The 22,388-nt window shown below is 46.5% G+C and overlaps 1 protein-coding gene across 3 annotated transcripts in view; it reads right to left on the minus strand.

The window, feature by feature from the left end:
- VSTM4 (V-set and transmembrane domain containing 4) overlaps positions 1-22,388 on the minus strand; it is a 102,910-nt gene that overhangs the window by 76,273 nt on the left and 4,249 nt on the right. For all 3 annotated transcript variants that reach the window (XM_019499456.2, XM_006262057.4, XM_019499455.2), the window contains exon 2: positions 17,836-18,234. In XM_019499456.2, the coding sequence (XP_019355001.1) occupies positions 17,836-18,234 (399 nt within the window). The remainder of the gene's footprint in view (positions 1-17,835; positions 18,235-22,388) is intronic.

The raw sequence follows: 22,388 nt of genomic DNA on the forward strand, positions 1-22,388 counted from the left end.
ACAAACTCAACATGAGAAAAAGAAGACTCACAAGGTCAGAGGGGCAGCTAGCCTTGTAACTATGACAGTAATAATTAAACCTTAAGGGATTAGATGCCACATAAACCAAGTCTGTGCATAAGGATTCACTGTGAGGTGTGACATTATGTGTTGCAGGTTATGAAATCATTTCTTCCCTAAAAGCAAATGAACAACTTTTTAGTAAATAAAGTATTTGAGCTCCACTTGTGTGGTCCAGTAAGGCTCTCAGTGTAAACACAGGAAGGTTGAATAAGTCCTAAAGAAGGATATTGTGATACCCAAAGACTTGTCTAAATCTATCCCAAACATGAAGTAGGTCCAATAAAAGACATCACCCCCCAAAAAATCTTGCTTTTCACATATTTCCTGGACTATCATGGCTATAACATCAATTCAAGACTATGAAAAATGTTGACTATAATTCTAATGGAAGCAATGATACAGGGCCAGTTGAAAGCAAAAGAATCTGCAAGAGCAGAGTGTCAAACATAGACCCTGTGGGCTGGATCCGGCCTACGGAGCTGAGCTGCTCCATCCAGCCCACTGGACAATCAGAAGTTTGGTGGGCATGGCCAGGGAAGTGGTTTGCCACAGAATCTGGGGGCTTGAGCCCTGGTAGACATGGTAACTGATGACAGGATGTCAAGCTATGGCCCCGGTAGTCCTACAGCAGCTTCGTCACCACCACTGCCACATGCCCCAAGCTGCCACCACCACATACCCTGGACCAGAGCACCCTGTCCTTACAAAGAGCCTCACAGTCTGGATCCAGGCTGCGGCACAAGGTGAGATTGACATCTCTGTGCTGGAGCTTAGGGTAAAGCATTTCCCAATAAGGCTGTCAAAAAGCAAAAACAGCTGTTGAAAACCTTTCTGTCTTTAAGCAAATAACTTCCAGATTTTGGAGCAAATGACTTCCCCCTCTACCCCAACAAGTCCTTCATGCCTCCAAAATATTTTTACCCACCAAAGCAGGAGAAATTCTGTTTAAGTGGACCAGCTCCCTTTGAGTGCAGAGAACCTGATGGTCAAAGGTGGGTCTTGGAACTAAGATGTGGGTTTCTGACCTGCCCCTAAGAAGGGAATATAACCTAGTGGTTAGGGCAGCAATCATACACAAGGTGTTTAGATGTCATTCCTGATTCTATGAGTACAGTCTTACTTTTTGAATAATATTTTGAGAGTCAAGGTGGTTAGATTTTATTCTTACTTCTTAGACTGTTGTGGGTAGGGCATGGTCCTAAGAACCAAGACTCCTGGACTGTGCTCTTGGCTTGACTGCAAAACTTGGAGAACTTAATCAGTTCTCTGTGCCTGAGTTTAACCGTCTGCAAAAAGAGTAACAGCTGTGTAAGGACACGCAAGCCAGAAAGTCCATTTGTAAACTGGACATATTTCCTTTGGAGTTAAAGGCTCAACACGTATAGAAAACAATGGTGCTACTTTCAGAGTTGATTTCTGTGGATGGAGGAGGCTTTTGAGGAATGTTGAGGGGAGGGGACTACAATGCTAGGTTTTTAGGGAAGGATCTCCTGTCATATGAAAGCCAGCAGTTCATTAGCTTTGACAGCTCTTAAACATTTCCTAAATCCCTGGCAATAGACATATTAGGGTGTAAACACACAACACAGTTACCGTGAAATAATTTACCCCAGATTGTACTCTGTGGGCACATCACTGTGTTAAAATAATCCAGGAGTAAACTACTCAAGAGTAAAATCTCCCAGGCACATGTCTACTCGTGCAAGGATGCTGTAGAAAATTTGCTGCTCCTAGGAGCAAACTGCTCCTGCTCCCTGTGGCCCTACACCGGGCCCATGTTGCCACTAAGGGGAGCAGGAGGCTCTGGCAGCAGCTGCCTGCGGTTGACAGCCATCTGCAAAAGGCAGCTGTGCACACTGCTTCCTGGCCAGCTGCTTTTCTAGCTGGGAGCAGCATGCAGAGCCCAATGGCAGCATGTAGTAGCTCTGTTGCTACCACCTCTGCCAGCCTTGCCACGGCTGCTCTATCCCCCTGGCCCTGGCAGCAGCATCCCAGGCCCTGGACTTTTGCTTGCCATGCTGCTGTCCTGCCGTGGCTACCACCGTCTTTCCCAAGGCAGTTTGAACCCTGGCAGCTCCCCTGCATGCTGGGCCCACCTGACTGGCTTAACTGCGCTCTCTACTGTAGCCTGCCTAGATGGCCACCTACAAACCCCTGCCCCACTGTGTACCCCCAGCACCATGCTTACTGCAGATAGTTCTCAGAAAAGCACTTTATTCCACCCCACAGAAACAGATCCCCCCCTCTCCCCTTCCTCTCCAAGAACAAAGTCTGTCCCCCTCATCCCCTCTCCCTCCCCCAGAACAGAGCCTGTCCCCCTCTAATCCCCAGAACCCTGCCCTTCCCTCCACACAGAGCCCTTCCACCACTCATCCCACCCGCCACCAATAAAACATCCTCTTCCCCATGCTAACTATTTACAAGTGGGGTGTGTGTGCCCTCCCAGGTTGGGGGGCCATGGGATCTCCACGCAGGTACCCAGCACCCTGGCCTCTGGCCGCTGCCCCACAGGGGTGCATGCCTCAGCAAAGCTGGCAGGCAGGGGGCTCGCCCAGGGGTAATGGTGGGCGCTGCTCACCTCATGTGGCTGGATCTGCCCCCTGCAGCCAATGACCAGGGCAGCAGGGCCTGCACATGGTGTTGGTTCTGCTGTGGGCAGCTCCTGCTCCACAGCCACATGAAGCCAGGGTGAGTGGCAGGGCTGGGCTCAGGCCAAGGGGCTATGTGGCAGGAGACCTTAGGTAGCCAGGGCAGGGGCTCCTGGCTGGTGGAGGCAGCACTGGATGCCCACCCCAGGACCAGACCCATGCAGCAGGCAGGGCTCCAGCTGGGGGCTGGGCAGCAGGTAGCACAAAGGCAACCACCAGAACCAGGACTGTGTCTAGCACCTGGTGGTCTTCCTCCATGGCCTGCACTCTGGCCACCAGGACAGCCTGCTGCTCCTGGGCCTCAATGTGCTGCTCCTCCAGGGTCAGGAGCCTCTCCCAGAACTCCTGATCTGCCAGGTCCTGCTACCAGTCCCACGCCTCCTTGCGGGTGACAGCCTCCACCCACCAAGCATCCTGCCAGGTAACATCCTCTCCCATCAAAACCCACAAGTCCACCAGATGCTCCTCGGATGCTATGACCAGGCAATCCAGCAGAAGGGAGCAGTCCTAGGTCTTTTGCTGCCTGAGCCGCCACATCCACAGGGCCCCAGCTGAGGCTGGCAGTGACCCTGAGCCACCATCCCACCTGCCCACAGATGCCTCTCCCCTACATGCAACTGCAGGACCTGCAGAGTCAGAAGAAAGAGGCTGTTTGTGAGAGTCTGCAACATTTCTGAGATAAGATGCTCTGTACCAGGAGCCGTGCACTGTCTGCCCTGCCCTGCAACCTCTGCCACCACCTGGAGGGCTATCTGTGGCTCCACTACCTCGTCCTTCCCCTCACAGCCAAGGAAGACATTGCCACCTACATTGACATGTTCCTCAGCATGTGAGAGGCCCATGCCTACCTAGCAGTGGGGGCACAGGCTGCTCAATAAAGTTTTGCACAGTCTCCCACCTCCCTGCATGCTGCAGGGCAGGGGGGTGCCCAGGGCCAAGGGAGCACACACGACTTGGCTGGATGGGAAGGTGGGGCAGAGGCCATGGTAGGGAAGGCCCTCCCCCCAGTGTGAGGCTTACCATGTGGGCAGGGCTGTCATGCCCAGTGGCCCAGGTCAGTGGTCTCTGGCAGTAAGGGCATGTGGCTCCCAGTGGTGTCCTGGGGTGCAGGGGGACAGTGTCCAGATGCCCAAGTAGGGGTCCCCTCCATGGAGGAGCTGGAGCTGCAGGTGGCTGGCAGTGCCATGGCTGGCCTGGCCTCATGGGCAAGGCTGATCCTATGGAGCTGGTGGACCAGGCACTGGCCCGGGCTCCCAGAGCTGCTGGACACTATGGATGGGGAGCTCAGTGGGATGGGCTCTTGGTGGGCTGAGGGGCCTTCCCCTGTCATATCACTGCAGATGCTAGGCCACAGCAGAGGCTTGGGTAGGCTGCCTGTGCTTGAATAGATGGCACAGCTGCTGGCAAGAGTCTTGGGGCATGAGGATATCAACCAGTTGCTGTGCAAAGGGCATGGACTTGGTATCCCCTGACCGGCAGTGGTGGTCAGTGACCGTCACCCACTGTGCCTGCAAGTCCTTGACCTTTATGTGACACTGGTGTGCCTACTGGTTGTGCCCGCACTTCCGCATGCAGCCTGACAACCCCTTGTAAATGTGAGCGTTGGAGTGCCTGCCCCATACAAACTGTGTAAGGACCTCAGCCTTGCCCCAAAGCACAATCAGGTCCACAGTCTCTTCCTTGGACCATCTGGGGCCCCAGGAGACAGCACGTGGTGTTGGTAAGGACACCAGTGTGGCTCCCTCAGCAGCTTGTTGGACCTCTGCACAGCAGCCCCGGTGCTGCCGGGCCTGGGCAGCTACTTGCAGTGCCTAGTGCAGGGGCATGGCATGGAACTGGCAGATGTGCAGTGAAGCTGTGCCAGACAATTGCTCCAGGGTCCAGGCAGGCTGGTGCAGGTAGCCTGAGGCCAGCTGGAGCTGGATCCAGTGGCCAGAAACTGGCTGCAGGTGGCCCTGGATGCTGCCACCCCTGGCAGGTACCTGCTGCACCCTGTGGAGCTGGAGGGTGTGGCCTGGCAGCTGTGTGGCACTATGGTGCCAAGGAGTAGTGTCAGGGTAAAGGCAGGCTGCTGCAGCTGGCCTCTGGCCTGTTCTGGAGGATGCATTGGCCAGCAGTAACCACAGTGGCTCTTAAGGGCCTAGTGCTAGGCCAGGCATAGGACCAGCCCAGCCCTGGGGCAAGGGATGCTCCCAGCCCCAGGGCTCTGGGGCTAGCCTGAAGCTGGCCCCCTAGTGGCAGGGATGTCCAGAAGCAAATTTGCTCCTGGTCAGTGTCTACACATGCGCTACTGCGCAGTTACTACTCACAAGTAAGTATGCTATTTGTATAGAAAATTTACTCACGAGTAGAGCCATTTACTCCACAGTAAGCTGTTGCATCTCATGCAGATGTGCCCTTTACATACTAAGACCTGAGTTCCCTGCAGCCTCAGAAATATTCTAAATGTAAAAATTCCTCGATTTCAATTTGGAACCTCCGAAGTTGTGGTCATGGAGGTTTGATTCAGCGTATTACAAAGGTAGGGGCTGCTTGGAAAATTCAGATCCATAAACAAATACCACTGAGGGCCAGATTCTATTCCACTTATTGAAAGCCTAAGTGGACTTAGGAACCTAAGCGTGATCCCTGTTCAAGTCCCTGAAAATCCATTAACACATTTACTTTTGTTAAAATCACTATTTTACCCTTAAGATTGAGTCAGATTTGAGTGCACAAATCTGGTGGGGCACATGCCCCCACTCACCACCCCAAAATGTGTTCTGTGTCCTCCCTGTCCCCCTGACACATTGTCTATGCCCTTTCCCTGCCTCCACCCCATAGACTTACCTGCAGGAAGCTGCAAGAGCTGCTCTCCACACTGCCAGGCTGCTACGTGCATGTGTGTGTGTGCGCACATGCAAGTGGCACCCCCTGCCTGATCATTCTCCTCCCGCTTCCCTCAGCCCCAAGCAGCCCCTCGCAGGCTGGAACTCTGCCAGCCTGCAAGGGGAAATTCATGGTTTCCCTCCTTTTTCTCCTTTAAAGGAGAATCCATTTTTTAAATTTGTTGATCCATTTTTAAAGTTTGCTTGTGATCCTTTCATATATTCTTGTGATTCACTTTTGGGTCGTGACCCACAGGTTGAAAAATCCTGCCTTAGAGAACTTCACTGCAACAGTGTCAGTTGGAGGACAATAAGTTAACAACCTTCATTTTGCTCATTACATTGATCTAATATCTGGAAATGCAGAAGAGCTGAAGGAAATAACAGAAAGGATGCATAAGGCTACACAGAGATATGGAATGGAAATTAGTGTGGAGAAGAACAAAGTAATAATAACATTAGCCAGTAGCAATGATGATACATCAGTAAAAATTGGTGATGAGAAGCTAGAAAAAATAACACACTTTAAATACCTTTGAGCAACCATCACAGAGATGCTATATCAGAAAAGGAAGTAAAAACAAGAATAGCCGTTGCCTTTGGACAACTAGCAAAGCTGAAGAAAATCAGGACTAGCAGCAACATCACAAAGAAAACAAAACTTCACCTACTACAGGTTTCCCTTACTTTATGCTGTACACTTGTTCCTGGAAAATGGTGCACAACTCAAATTTGCATAAAGAGAACCCACTTTACAATGTAACAAATGGAGATACGTTCCAAGACCTGGACTGTACTGACCTCCAGACCAATTTCTAGCACTTTTACAAGACAATTTTGGTACTCGCCAACAGCAGACATTACACACAAGCACAGGGCACTAGCATAATGGGGATGGCAACTACAGAAACACGTGCTGCAGACAACGAGCAAAAAGCACAGATCCACCCAGGAGACTATATTTTGGTGTGTGTCACTCCCACAATGTACTGCACAAAGCAGTTGACTGCGGGCTTCCACCACACCAAATGTATAAGAATTCATTTACCTCGCATATAACGAATTTTGGGTATAAAAGTAGGGTTGTGCGAAATAGCAACGTTTCGTTTCGACCTCCGTTTTGCCATTTCACCAGGATGGTGTTTCATTTCTAGTTTCATTTCTTTTCAAAAGTGCTGCTCCATTTCATTTCATCAAAACTGTTTCACTGGTTCAACGCTGTTTCAATGTTTCGCCCATGGGCTATAATGGGGAAGCACAAAACTGCCTTTAACATTGTAATTTCTTGTCTGATTCAGATGAAACTTGCAGAGATGGTAGCCCCTTCTGAGGCCATGAAGTCTGCCAAGTTTCAAGCAGATAGGTGTAGGGGTTTCTGGGAAACTGTACCTCAAAGTGTTGAAAGCAAAATTCATGTCGTGTGTGTTAAGGCACAGCGGGGTGAAAACTGCAGGGAGGCCACAAAGCTTGCCAGCTTTCAAGGAGATAGGTGCAGGGGTTTCTGGCAAACTGCACCTCAAGCTGCTGACAAGCAAAACTTGTGACATGTGACTTTGTGCGTGTGTTAAGGCGCAGTGGGTTGAAAAATGCAGGGATGGTAGCCCCGGATGAGGCCATGAAGCCTGCCAAGCTTCAAGGAGATAAATGCAGGGGTTTCTGGGAAACTGCACCTCAAACTATTCAGAGCAAAACTTGTGTCACTTGTAAGTGTGAAGGCACAGAGAAAGCTCGGTTCAAATAATGCTTTTTATGTTGTTTTTCCATCCCTCCCCCACAGCACTGGGATTGGAAGCGACCTCAGGGAAGGATCACAGTCACTGGCCAGCTACACAGTCAATATCAGAATAGTCCTTACCTCCTCTTTCCCCTCCCTCTCCTTAGTTTCTCTTTAGCTGCAAGCAAACTGAGCTTCAAAACTCGAAACGTTTCAACTGTCCTCATTTCGTTTTGAGGCTGTTTTGAAGCCTTTTGTTTAATTTCAATTTTGCTGTTTCAAGCTTGAAACGAGTTGAAACAGTGTCAAAATGAAGCAGCCAGCAAAATTTCGCATAGCCCTAATAAAAAGGGTCACTGCATAACAGCAAATTCACACATACAGAACCTGCATAAAGAGAGGGAAACCTGTATATGCTGTTGTCATTTCAACAACTCTCTATGGCTGCAAGACCTGGCCACTCACCAGGGCAGTGGAAAAGCAAATTAAGACCTTTGCAATGCGGTGCTTCAGTAGACTTCTACACATATCCTATACTGCACACAGAATAAATTAATCTGTGAAAGATCAAATCAGACAAGAAGTTGGCAAATACAAACCCCTATTCGAAATCATAAGAAGAAGAAAGATGCAGTGGTTTGGATATGTAAAAGGAGGGCCTGGCACCCTTACCAATACCATCCTTCAGGGTGCTGTGAATAGATGAAGAAGCAGAGGAAGACCTAGGATAAGCTTGACCATCAACATCAAAGACTGGACAGGATTAAAATTGACTGATTGTACAAGGATTCCAAAAGACCGGGAAGAATGGAGGAAAGTTATTGCTATGTCAAAGGTGCTCCAATGGTCAGTGCGGTCTCAGGACTGACTGACTGACTGAATTTTTCAGGGACTCAAGCAGAGTGAAACAGGATTGCACTTAGATACCTAAGTGCATTTGTCTAATAATGGAATAGGATCTGGTCCTCTGTTTCCTTTTTCAATTAAGAAAACATGCCACTAGGGTTATGCAGATGATGCACATTTCATCTGATGAAGGATTTCAAATTTGGCTTCATTCTAAATCATAATAAAATGCAGACACTTCAAAAGGTCACTGAACATTTGTTTTGGATTGCTCAAAATGTGCTGTTTCAGCCTAGTGTTTATTTTTGTAATATTGTAGCATACAAAATGGTCAAAAAAATTAAATGGCTATTTTAAAACATTTTCTTTCCAGAACACGTTGAAATGGGATGGTTTGACAGTCAGATTTTTTTTCTTCTTTTCCTCAAAACTCTGGCAAAAGTAAAACATTTTGATTTTCAACAGAACTGCATTCACTGTCAAAAAAGGTTATATCACAGGTTTTGACCAATTCTACACGCCAGGAAGTCTAAGAAAAGAAAATTCTGTGTTATGCTATAGATTCCATTGGCTGGCTTAGGAAAGGCAAACTTCCCCCTATGCCTTATCATCCCCTCCATCTGAAAAGCTTGGAGGCAAAACACATTTCCCAACGATTATTAAAAACTAGACTGGAACTGCAGCCTCCCTCTAAGAAAAGAGAGTCACTGCTCAACTTCCCCCCCCCCCCCCCGCCGACTTTCTGGAAACGAAAATATTTCTTAACTCTAGCACTTATAAGGAATAGGATGAAGCCCATCTTTGCTCCATATAGCTATAGTCCCATTATCCTCTCTCCTATTATGGGTAGAGAAACCACATCCTGATCGCTATTTCAGGATGCATAATGAATGGGTTGGAGAATATTATAATACCACTGGTGGAATTCTGGTATAATAATAGTCTTTTACCTTGTTTTTCTTGTAAATTAATGATACAGCCTGATCTGGAACACTGTGCAGGATGCTAGTCCCTGAACTTCCAAGAGAATATTGGAAAATTGGAATAGGATTCAAGAAAGGGAAACCAATGACTTTCAAAGATTTGAGAACCTGTATCTTGGAAAGCAGTTGAAGAAGGGACACGGTAAAAACATGCAAAATAATTAATAAGGTAGCTAGACAAGAAGTTCTTTTGAATAGGAGTGCACTGATAGAAGATTTTGGGGGCCAATACCAATAGCCGATATTTAAGGAGGCATATCAGCCGATACTGATCCAATATCCAGTACAGCTGCCTCCAGGTGGTAAGTCTGTTGTGATGGAAGGGGAAGGGAGAGGGAAGGGGCATGTGGGGACATATCAACGGCTCTGCAGTGGAGGGATGGGGCAGAGGCAGGCGTTGCCCAGGGTAGTGCAGGTGGGACGGAGGCACAGCTGGTGTGGGGAGCAGCTCCTGCCGCTGCTTGTACCCCGGGAAGGTGGAGGGGGTGCCCCCCAGATCTGCACAGGGTGGGTGGGTGGGCTGGAGATGGCACTGTGCAAGGCTGTTCTTGGTGGGGGTGGGCTCAAAGTGGGCACTAGGAGGGGACTGCAGCAAATTTCGATGCAGCTCCACTCCCAGTTCTGCCATTGCAACCAGCTTGGAGCAGCCTCAGCTCTTCCTAGCACACAGGTGGAGGCAAGACATGGAGCCGGGCTGCACCTAGTGGCATGGAGCTGGGAAAGGAAATGCGGTGAAATCTGGGGTGGCTGCATCCCCTCCTAGTGCCACTGATGTCCACTCCAAGCCCAGCTCCCAGCAAGAAGATCCCCATGCAACACTGGCTCCAGTCCATTCCCCCACCTTGTGCAGATCCAAGGGGCACACACCCCCTGCCCTCCCAGGCTGCAAGCAGCAGCAGGAGCTGCCCCCCCCACCATGAGTTGCACCATGCTCCCACCCCCTTGGGCAGTGCCTGCCCCTGCCTCCTCCCTCCCTTATCACAGGCCTGTTGATCTGTGCCCCCAAGCCTCTTCCCTTCCCCCTCCCCTTCTGACTTACCAGCTGAAGGCAGCTCTCTACGCTGCTGGCTCTGTTCCGTGCTGCGCTGCAGCTGCATGCAGCACAAGCATTTATTGGCCAAATTATCGGCCCCATCGGGCCAAAATGCAATACAGCAAATTTTCTTTATATCGGTACCAATCCAATAACAGACCAATGTATCTGTTCACCTCTAGTTTTGAAACAAAATCATGGGATGATGTGAACTCCTCCATTCATCTCAAGTTTGTTGACTCTGTAACATAATTCCATTTTAAATATCATCTTTGATGAGTGTAGCACTGCTAATCAACATATACAAGGAAGCTGTAGGTCAACTGAATGACAAAGAGCTACAAACTCCTATAAGATTGGTACTGATAGCATTTGTGTGCCCAGGCTGCTCCAGGCGGCCGGCAGTGGTGGCACTGGGAGCGGAGTGGTGGTGAAATTTGGGGTACATGCAGCATCCTTCCAGTGACATCAGCACCCACTCCAAGGTCAGCCCCCACCGAGAAGAGCCTCACGCAGCCCCAGCTGCAGCCTGCCCTGCTCTGCACAGAACTGGGGGGCACACGCCCCTCCGTGCCCTCCCGGGGTGCAAGCAGTGGCGGGAGTTGCCTCCCCTCCCATGAGCCGTGGCCCTGGCCCCCCCTGCCCCACCTGGGCAGTGCCTGCCCCTGCCCCTTCCCCTGCCTTCTCCCTCACCACAGGGTGGGGTGAGGGGGGCATTGATCTGCCCCCCCCATGCCCTTTCCCTCCGCCCTCCTCTTCCACCACACCAAACTTACTAGCTGGAGGCAGCTGTATCGGAAATCAGATCACTATCAGCCGATATGCCTCCTTAAATACTGGCTATCAGTATTGGCCCCAAAAGTCTCTATCAGTGCACCCCTAGGAAGAATGAATTAAACTGATCCAGAACCCAAATTTCATCTATTAAGAGCAAAGTGACAGCTGTCACCAAGCAGGTTATTCAGGTTTGTTTGTTGCAGATGTCATCTGTGAAGCCATAAAAACACAGCATAGCATTTTACAAGGAAAAAAAAACTGTAACTTGTCAGGACTTATAAAGTCCTTTGCTCAGAGTTATGGACATCGGTTATATAGAGGACGTTGGTGAAATAGGCTGTTTAGTTCCTGGAGGTGGAACTGGGAGGGCCAGAGCAAAGTGTGCCAGTTTGTATGTGAAGGGAAGAGGAGGAGAATCAGGTAGGGAATGTGCCCTGTGTTCTGCTGCCAGCTGTCTGGAACACATTGCTCCTGCAAACCTGAATGATAGATGAATCCATATGTCTGCCTACCACTGTGGGCATCCAGGAAATTCCACTGTTCGCTGTGTGAAATAAACTTTTTTTTTTTAAATTGCTGGACTGTTTTTATGGGGCTTGTGCGAACTGCTTGGCAACAGGCCACACAAAGGACAAAAATATTCCTGCATTTAACTTGCTGCTTTTTTCCTAGAGGCTTGCTCTTATTCTACAGGATTTATATACATTCTTGATTATACTTTGCAGAACTCTGAATCACCCCACACCCCACTTAACATACACCGTCAATTTAACAGTTTTTTCTCAATTCCACTTAGCCCTTGTTCTTCTCATATCCTCATCCCTGTTCCTTTCACCCCACTGGTGCTACCATCCTTAGATTTCACAGATTTCATAGACATTAGGGCTGGAAGGGACCTCGGAAGATCATCGAGTCCAGCCCCCTGCCCAAAGGGCAGGACGTCAGCTGGGGATCCCAGCAAGATAAGCATCCAGTTTCATCTTGAAGCTTTCCAGGCGAGAGTTCCAGGAGCCCGGCCGCGATTTCTACTTCTCCCCGGTGCGGCAACCCGGTGCTAAATCATCTTTTAGCTTTCTGTCCAGTTCTCCCAAAACCTTCTTCATGCCCTCTCCCACTCATGCCCTGCACTCATGAAACCCTCACCATAAAGGGTGCCTGCAGACATAAAGGGAGGCTGCTTCGACATGCTGTGATTAGCGCATGCTAATTATTGCACTCCAGCTGCCTTCAAGTCACGTGTATCCATGTCCCCATGCTTCAAAATGGTGGCAGGGCATTTTAACTAAAACTTGTTTGACAAGCTTTAGTCAAAGTGCCCCTGCCACCATTTTGAAGTGCAGGGACACAGATACACGAAACACTGCGGGCATTTCATTAGAACGGCTCTTGGAGCGCTAAAACACCCTCCCCTCCACCCAGCACCCCGGAGCACATGTAAAAATGCTCAAAGTGATTCCCAAAACAGCTTATTTCTTCTACCAAACCCATTTCATGACCCACTTTTTCAGTGACACAGGATGCTAGACAACTTAGACCTAATGGGCATTTATTGGAAAAAGTAAAACTATATAAAATGCTGGTTTTGAGCTGAGTTTATTCCCTTGCTCAGTCATGCAACCCATGCTGCTGCAAAAAAAACAAGGGTGCAGTGTCTTTAGTTTGCCTGACCCGGAGTCCAGCCCTGAGAGGCTAGAAAAAGCAATGAATAACCTGTGATACTTAGGAAGAACATGTGACAGTATGTAGGCACTAAAAGTATTTAGGCATCAAGGTGGCTAAATCGTGAGGAAGGTAGGGGGAAGAAGCAGAGATGGATGAGGCAGGGGCACTGGGGTGGCAAGAGCAGATTGTCTAGGCTAAGCTGATGGACAAACTAGTTTGGTCTAGGATAGAAGTGGGCAAAACATAGCCAGATCCGGCCCGCCAACTGAGTGGATCCAGCCTATGGTTGGGCACCCACTAACTGTTTGTATCTCACCCGTGACTGGACCCACAGAGCTCAGCATGCGGCCCAGCCCCACCCGCTCTGGCCTGAGGCAGCCCATGCCACGCTCTCACCTACACCTACCCCCAGCCCTGGCTAGAGTGCACAGCTTCCCAATGAGGCTGCTGCCAGTGCAGCTGCAGCCAACCAGGTACCGCTCAACAACCCCCGTCTCGAGCAACTCCTCCTCCTCCTGCTATGCCACTCCAGGCAGCAGGCAGTGTGGGGAACCTGTCAGGACATGTGCTGGGCAGCAGATGCTCAGTCAGGTGTGGGGAAGGCTGCAGCAAATTTAGCTCGAACAAAAATGCAAATTTACCTAGCTTGAACAAAAGCAGGAGCAAGGTTTCAGAAAGAAGCAAAATCTACCACCTGGAAACCTGAAAGCTAACACCTTGCTCCTGCCTTTTGTTCAAGCTAAATTTGCATTGTCACAGAGCTCTGTGACACCTCAACACAAGAGAAATTCTTTGCCTAGGAGAGCATTGTATCTTCCCATTCTCCTGTGAAATATAAAACATCATAACCAGACGGAAATATATTCTACATCCACTTGCCACCAGACAACTTTGAGGTAAAAAGACAGCTCTAACTTTTATATGAACCTAATTTGTACAAAATGAACTATTCCAACAAGGAGATCTTATAACACCTTCAGTTCTCCTGTGAAATATGAATTTTCATGTCCACCTAGGATACATTTTACAATCTTTGCATTCTCCAATGCCTGAAGAAGGGTCAGTGCACCCAAAAGCTTGCAAATAAAGATTTTTTTTTGTAAATAGCTAGTTGGTCTAATAAAAGGTATCACCTCTGCCACAAATTCTGATTCCTAGAGCTATTCACATTCACCTACTTTCCTACTGGCCAAGCACAGCCCTGGTGCCTACTTCCTGCTCAAATCCCTGATGGACTGCATATCTCTAGAGTCTCAGACATTCAACCCTGGTAATCTATCCCAGTGGTCCTAGTGACTAGACCTACCATTGCCTTTGTCCCACAATTCTGGTATCAGAACACCCCCTCAGTCACCACCTTATTGCATTCAGGGCATATTAACACAGGCTCCATTTCATAGTCAAGGCTGCTATGAAAAAATAAGACCTGCTCCCACTCCACATATCCCAAATCCAGGACTGAGGCAGTGAGAATTTTCTCTGAAGCCCTACTTCTTGGGGCCTTTTCTGTGAGAGCAGTGCAGCCTAATAAACAGACCCTGGGCTGGCAGTCAGACACCTGAGTTTTCTTCCTGGTTCTACCACTGGCTCACCAGGTAACCCCCAGATAATTAATTTCACCTCCAGGTGCCTCCGTTTATGCATATATAAAATAGGGGTAAAATAAAACATATGTCCTTATCCCAAACCAAGCGTGAGTTTTCTCTCTGGCTTGTGGAAAGGCAACAATCTTTCCCCCTGGCATTCCCCTTTTGCATCATGTGTGCTTTCTTTCAGGTTTTGACCAGGTTCTGAAGCAGAAATACCAGAACATTGAGATATCTGGATATAATTTAGAGAGAAATTCAGATCTTGTTTTGAATTCTCCATAATCTGGGGGAATTAAGATTTAGGATGCCTAGACACAGCCCAGAATAAAGTTCAGATTCAAAATTGTATCTGAATATTCCCCACAATGCACGAATGATGCCGGGATCTCAGATTTTAGACCAGTCTCTCTCTACAAAAAGGTCTTCTCTTATATTTCTGTCTGAATGCAAAGAGGGAGCATGGGAAAACTCTTATGAAATCTGAGACTTTCCAGCCAGATTTTACAGACTATCAGATGGTTTAGGTTAAATACTCTTTGCTACTGATCCAAACTAAACTTCAACTGTGGAGTGTCTTCCATAGCTGCTAAGAACTTCAGCTAATTGCATTACTCTAATCCTATGGTTCAATCAAGACAGATCTAAATGTTATGGAGTGAAATGCAGCTGCTGCTTATTTTGATCATGTATTTTTTCACATCTTTGTTCTCATGTCAGTAATGCAAAAGCTTCTGAAATCTATAAGTTATTGGGAGGGATTACAGATTTGTAAAGATCATCTTTTTCTTTTTCTTTTGTCTCCCTGCTGGGTGCATCTACACATCGCCATATGGCAATGATGCTGTGGTGCCATGCTTAAAACTCTTGGTTCAGAGATGATACCTTTTACTAGACCAACCAAGAAATCATAAAAAAATATCTTTCTCTGCAAGCTTTTGGGCACACACACCCTTCTTCAGGTTGAGGGAAAATTAAAGATGGTAAAAGTCCCCTTACGTAGAAAATAAACTTCATTTTGCACAGAGGAAGCTGAAAGTGCTCCTCTGGGTCCAAGAGGAACCAAGAGCTTTAGAGTTTTGCATTTCCATTTAATTGGATCAATAAAGTTTAGCACACTGGGAAACCTGCTTTAAGGCCTGTGTCACAAGATATAAGCTAAATAAAACCTTTGGGGCTGATACAGTATAAATCAGGAGGAAATGTGAAGTCAGCGGAGCTCCACTGATGCAATACTAGTGTATGATTTCCTAAGTACTTGGCATAACTTCTTCATTAAAAATATAGTAGCACAGTGGTAAATCAAGCATTGATAGTTCAAAAAAAATCTTCATAACCTGAACCAAAATTCTATTCCAATCCATTTTTCTGTGGATGATCTGTCAGAATTGCCAAACCTATAGATCACCCAGGCATTCATAGGAAATAGGGCTGGAAGGTACCTAGAAAAATCATGCAGTCCATTTCCCTGTCCCAATGCATAATCAGCTGTACCCAAATCATTTCTGTCAGGTATTTATCTAAAAGACTCTTTAAAACTTTCAGTGATGGTATGGCAGAGCACCTTTGGTGCCTGCCACTTCAATGGACTGAGAGCAGGCAGCAGGCAGCCAACAGGTGCAGGTCAGCCCTAATGAGGTGGTCAGGTGACTGCAGGAGGACGAAAGGATTGGAGGAGAAGGCTGAGCGGCTTCCATTTTAGCTCAGGCCCTCAGGGCTGAGCCCGCAGTCTGCTGCTAGCAGCTGGAAGAACACCACTTGGCTGAGCGACTGCTCAGAACACCCTTGGAGGTAAGGGCAGGAACTCTGGAGATGGCAGGAGGCTTCTGGTCCTGGGGCATGACCAAAAACTACACCCTGCTGGGGAAGGATGGTCTGCTGGAACTACCCATGGCAGGGCCATTCCCCAGAAATGCCAGCCCAGCTGCTTCCCCAGTGGGAGGCAGGTAGGAGCTTATAACCCCAGCTTCCACTACTCAGTGAATAATTTAGAGCAGGGACAGGCATGGGGGCCAGCCACAACTACAGACACCTGAGCCCCAAGGGGTGTAAGAACCTGGAGGCCCCAGAGAGAGGGAAGAGAGAGGGAGCGTCCCTAGTGAGGGGGCAGAAGTATGGAGGCCTGCACAGAGTAGGGTGTGCGGTGGCAGCCTGAAGGACGGTGTATGAGGGTGTAGAGAAGGGTTGCAAGGGCAATCTGAAGGGCTGCACCAGGGGGTGTGTTGAGTAGGGCTGCAGAGGTGGCCTGAAGGGCAGCACATGGGCCAACCCCCATAAGAATGTAAACTTAAGAGAATGGCCCAGAAAGGGGCCAGTGGCTGAGTTCAGCCCAGTGGGAGGCATAAGGCCAGTGGCTGCATAGAGTAGGGTCTGTGTGAGGGCAGCCTGATGGGCTGCATGTGGGCTGGCTAGAGTGTGAGTAAGAAAGCACAAAGGCCCGTGTACAGTCGCAGAGTAGGGCAGGTTCAGTGTGGCCCAGTGAGAAGCAGTATGAGTGAGAGTGGGCAGATTGAAAGAGGCTCTGTGAGAGAGGGTGGTATGAAAGAGACCCTGTGAAGGGCAGAGTGTTAAGATTCAAATGTTAGGGGCCCTACAATGGGCAGAGTTTGGCCTGGCCTTGGGCTGGTGCATTTACCAACTTATGATGCCATCTGAGAGGCATGGGACATGGTATAGGGAAGGTTGGAGCCATGTACAACACCCTGGGCATCGGGGTATTAAATGCCCCACCTCCTGCATTCAACGTCCAGTTTATTACACCACATTATGGCAGGAAAGACAGGGCAGACTGCCCTAGACAGGTGGGCAGATCGACATTGAGACCCAGCCCTGAGATGGCTCCCTGTCTCAGATGGCCATCCCACAACCTCCCTATGTAGCCTGTTGCTTAAAATTAGTAAGCTTTTCTAATATCTAGCTCCGACTTCCCTTCTTGTAGTTTGAGCTCACTCCTTCTTATCTATCCCCAGTGAACTGGGCATAATTCTGTTACCCTTCATGCGTCCAGATAGCAATTTTCCAGCCCATATGTAGCGTTTTTGGCACTTATACAGTTTGCAATTTTGTTACCTTTTATTACCCATGCAGGGTGGACATGCGAACAAACGTGCACATACTGTGCATGGGCAGTAGCCTTTGTACTAGACAGGCACATACATACACATGGGAGAAAATTCTATTTTCAAGAAATCTTTAGAGGTAAAACTGGGACACTAGAGAGCACATTTCTATTCCTGGATTAGGCACTGCCTACAGCACTCTCATAACTGGTTTTTGCCTAAATTTCTCTGTATTTAAATGGTAACAATCTTAGCTCTCTTCTAAAAAAATCTTTGAGACCTTTAGCTGACTTAGTGCAAAGTGCTATTGGCTACCACAGCTTTGGATGAAAAGCAAAGAAATGGAATAGAAACCTACTTTTTACATATGTTCAAATCTTGCTTACTGTGTGGTGACTGGAACATTCAGGCTGTGAAATGCTGTAATTATTTGAGAAGTCAACCAAACTTATTTTCATGTGATTTTTTGAAAAATAACTTTAAAAATTTAATTTGAACATCATCTGGATTCATTTTGTATGAAAAGAAAATCAACAACTAATGATCATGAGCAAGAGAAGTTAGGAATGGGATTGGTGACATCAGATGTATCCTCACCTTTTACTTCAGTGGCTGCTGTGCCATTTGACCATGCCGTCCATTTATTCTTATGTTTGCCAATTTCCTGGACTTTGCATATATAGTGTCCTTGATCTGTTTGCCGGAGATTCAGAATGAGGAATTTGTACATTGTTCCATGTTTTTCTTTGAGAAGGCGAAGTCTTTTCTTGTGGAAATGGTAGGTATAATTTCCATAGTACTGGACAACCCCAAATTTAGTCATTTTGATCATCAGATGCTCCTGTGTAGGTGAGTGGGCAAAAACCCATCGGACAGCCAGTAAGTTGTCTTTCCTCCTCTTTTGAGAAACATGACAATAAAGGGTAGCATTGTCTCCCTCTAAGTATTGCACTGTTGGTCCTGGTGAGACTGTCACATTCAGTGCTTCACTGACATCTGCAAAGGAATGAATGCCCTGTGAGAATTTGCCAGAATGCATCTTAATAAGCAATCTCCTGTATTGGCAGGTGAATCTCAAGTGGATAAACTGAGATGTCTGCAGTTGGATATATGATGACTTTCTAAAGAGCTTTTGGAACCTGAGGCCCATGGAAGACACACTTACATTTAAAGTGTGATTGATGAAGCAATAAACTGTAACATGCCACACATTCAAGCAATTTATCACCCAAAAACAAGTTGTAAAAGTGGTGATCCAGCCTCAAAGATGTTATTTCATAACTGTAGATTATCTTTATAGCTCATTTGTATCATGCTTTAATCTGAACATTACCTGCTGGCTGTTAGAAACAAAGTCTGCCAGGGGCCTGAGCTCTTGTAAATTCTCCATAGATATTAAGGAGCCCATGGTACACGTCACAAACACAAGTTTGCTCTAATGTTTTTGCTTAACCATTTCCACAAAATAATGCAGGAAGGGAAAATCTCCTGGGTCACTGAGTCCAGTTTCTAGCTACTGTAGGTAGCATGTCACTTGATCTCCTTCCCAATCTGATCATGTTGCATCTAAAACTACTTATGAGCTATAGAGGCAAAAAAAGCCTATTGGAAGGTTGTCTGTAATGTCACTTCTCTGATGGTAAAAGACCTAACTTCCAGCCTAAATTGACCACTAAGACATCATTGATTTAGTTTTTCTTTTACCAAGCTAACATGACCAGACACACGGAAGAACTGACTCACTTGTGGTGATGACATATAATGCTGTTCTTCAATGGGGAACTAGTTCACCTTCAGAGACAACTAAGGTGCAATTCCAGGCTGCCTGGCTCTGCTTTTCAGCAGTGCAAGCTGCCCAAGCATGCACTACACTGTTTTTCTTTTTCCATGGGTTTCTTTGACCCCTGGATATCCAGGGGCCAAAAGAACCATGGAAAACAAAACCTAGCTCAGCACATGCTTGGGCAGCGTGCCCTTGCAGTGCGGAGAACACCAGACTGTGTGGTATGTGGTGCTGCAAAGGTATTCTCTCTTACCCTGAAGGTAGCTGTACTTCAAGGAACATTTTCTCATGACTGAAATAGTCTAAAAAACACACAGGGATCCTTTGGGATGAACACACTCTGGAAAGGTTAAGTATTATTCATCCCTCTCTGAGCAAAGTGTGTGCAAACATTTATGGGAGCTATGGGCCAAATCAAAAATACAGAAAAAAAGTAGAGCAATTCTTCTGTTGTAAAGAACTCAGAAAGATGTGGCAACAGGACAGAATGATTTTAATGCTATGGATTCCTATTTGAGATCTCTGGGTTCATCATGTCTGCACACCTAAACGTGCTAACATTGCATGGAACCCTATGGCTCCCTTGAAAGGATCTCAAGGCACCCAGGGTGCTGCAGCACATAAACACACTTTGGGAATCTATTCCACCCTGTGGTGAAATAGAACTTGAACATACCCGCCAGAAATATAGCAGAGGAGAAGGCCCCTCACTTTTTTTCTTGGCTCCACAAGTCTTTCTTGGCTGCCCAGTGGGCCAGCTTCAAGAGAAGGGCTGGAAGGGTCTCTGGGTAGTGTTGCCTGGGGGTTAGAGTACTTTGCTGGAAGCAGGTGAGCCTACTTTAAGCTGCCTTTGGGGAGAAGGAGAATCCAAAACCTGGACCTACTGCTCCCTGGGCAAGTGTTCTAACCATTCGGTTACTGGGCTAAAACTTGAGATGGCCTACCTGCTTCTTCTATTTACTGGCTAATTGTGTTTCTCCAATGACTAAAATTCAAAACTTATTTGTCCTTATGTATATACCTGTGCCAGAGCAGAGGACAGCCCTACTGAGCAAGCTCAGTAAGTTTGTGCAACCTAAAATGAATCACTAATTGTGTGAATGCTAAAAACTACAGTTATCATGGCTGCCTACGTTTCATTTATGTGCCAAAAGTGGAATTGGATGTATCCCTGTATATTGGCAACCCTTGGAGGATGGGTTCTTGCTTCCAGTTATTTTTAGGCACATCAACAAGGAAAAGCTTAACCAAGAGAGGATAAACCTTTGGGAGAGGGTTTTGGCTGACTTTAACTCCTAAGGCACAAACATATACTTATCTTCAAAATAAGCAGGAAAGTACTTCTGTCTACTTTTGAAGAAGCATTGGAAGCAGCAGTGTGAGTTATACATGGCTCTAACTTATCTGTGAAACTGAGTGAAGTATTGTATTTTTTTTATTTAATAGGCTACTAATAAATTTAAAGTATTACACACTATACAATATGCAGTTATGGATTCAAACAATACAGCAAAACCATTGTCTGCAGCCATTTTTATAGCATTTTCTATTTTTGGGTATCTTTTTTCTTTAAATAGAAGCCATGTGGACAAAAGAAGAAACTGAAATGAAAATAAAATCGTTACGCCATACTACTAAATCTTTTCTGCATTGCTTGAGAAGAAAATATAAGACCTAGTTAGGCATAGGATATTAATTGAGGGAATACAACCCATCCACAAATGCATGAAATGCTGTAAATCCCAATGCAGAATACTATTTTAGATACTACAGCAGGCATAAACAGTTGGTTTGAAATAAATAAAAGGAAACTTTAGCCTCAGTATCATGAGAAGTCTCCTTACAGTAACATTTTTTTAAATGTCATTGTTTATTAATGCACTTTTTGCTATGTAAACTAGATGTTTTCCAGCTGGATATGAAGACTGGATTTCTGTCTCGATGAGTTTTGAAAAAAAATAGGAACTTTATGGATGTAGCTAGTGCTGCTCAAAAAATAAGAAACTAATTTCATTAAAAGCTCAGAGCCTTTTTGTTTGTGTGGGTTTTCTTAAATTTGTTACATTTTTGTTAAACATAACTACATTTATTTAATAAACGTCTGATAAATTTAAAACATTTTTTTTTCCTACTGGAATGATTGTCATTAATTTTTTCAAGTGAAATAACTTTGCCCTTTTTGATGCATAAACTTTTTATTTGAAAAATGTTGGCTGGCTCCAATTGTGGAACAGCATCCCCAAGAAAAAAGGCAAAAGACTGTTGTCTGAGTAATTCAAAATTACACAGGGCACAGTGCGAAAAACTACCTAAAAGCATAACACTAAAATGATGGCTGGAAAAGCATAACACTGAAATGGGGCTGGGGGAAGCAGATACATGTGTTTTTCTAAGTTCGCTGTTTTCTATCTGATTATTTGTTCCAATATACAAATTATATTTGTTTAATGTCCACATTTTTTATTTTTCTTTTGGTTTTATAGGTTGTTGCCAATCCCCCATTGCTACAGTGGCATATGATAAAAGGACAGTCAGTATCTGTGTAAAAATGTTTCACAAATCTATATGAATGGAAATATCCTTGCTCATACCACACCTCTTTCCCATTTGATTCTGTTAGCTCTGGATCAGCCTCCCACTGAGAGATACGTTGGATTGAGGCACCCTTCCACTATAAGAGAACGCTTCATAATTCAAAGGGCAGACTCAGGGGCAGACACAGCTCTGAGCTCCCAGACTATATGAGGTTGCTACATTAAATAGGGAGAAACTGGAAAGGCAAAGGAATGAAAACAACACGGTATGGATGTTGCGGCAGCTGAGACAGAGCTCACCACAAGAGCTTAGTTTTGTTGTTCCTACTACTTGAAAAGGGGACTATTTATAGAAAATAGAAGGAAAAAAATGAGTCAAAGTTAGAAATCATTTGCAACATGCTCACCTCTGTCTATTCTGGCTTTATTTACAACCAGCCGTTGTAGCTGTCATAAACCTCAATATTTAGGGCCTCTTGGTCTCACTTGTCTTTGGAATACGCATTTCTCCATGACTTGCTGTGAGGCAGCAGGGGGTAGCAGATAAGATACAAGGCTAGGGCCCTGTCCACACTAAAGATATTTCTCAAATATTCTCTATGGATGCTAACACCAGTTCTACTCAAGCCATGTTAGCTAGGTCAGGTGAGTGCCTTGGTATGGTTATTTGGGGACATCAACTCAGTTGGTCTAATCCAGTGGTCTCCAACCTTTTTAAGAAGGAGATTACCTTTGGCATTTAAAAGCAACCCAAAACCTACTGTGCGTTGCCACTCCCACCCCCCCAGCAGCAGGTAAGTCTGTGGGGAAGGAAGGGGCAGGGTCTGGGGCAG

This window comes from Alligator mississippiensis, chromosome 6 (genome assembly GCF_030867095.1).
Source record: "Alligator mississippiensis isolate rAllMis1 chromosome 6, rAllMis1, whole genome shotgun sequence".
Classification (NCBI taxonomy): Eukaryota; Metazoa; Chordata; order Crocodylia; family Alligatoridae; genus Alligator; species Alligator mississippiensis.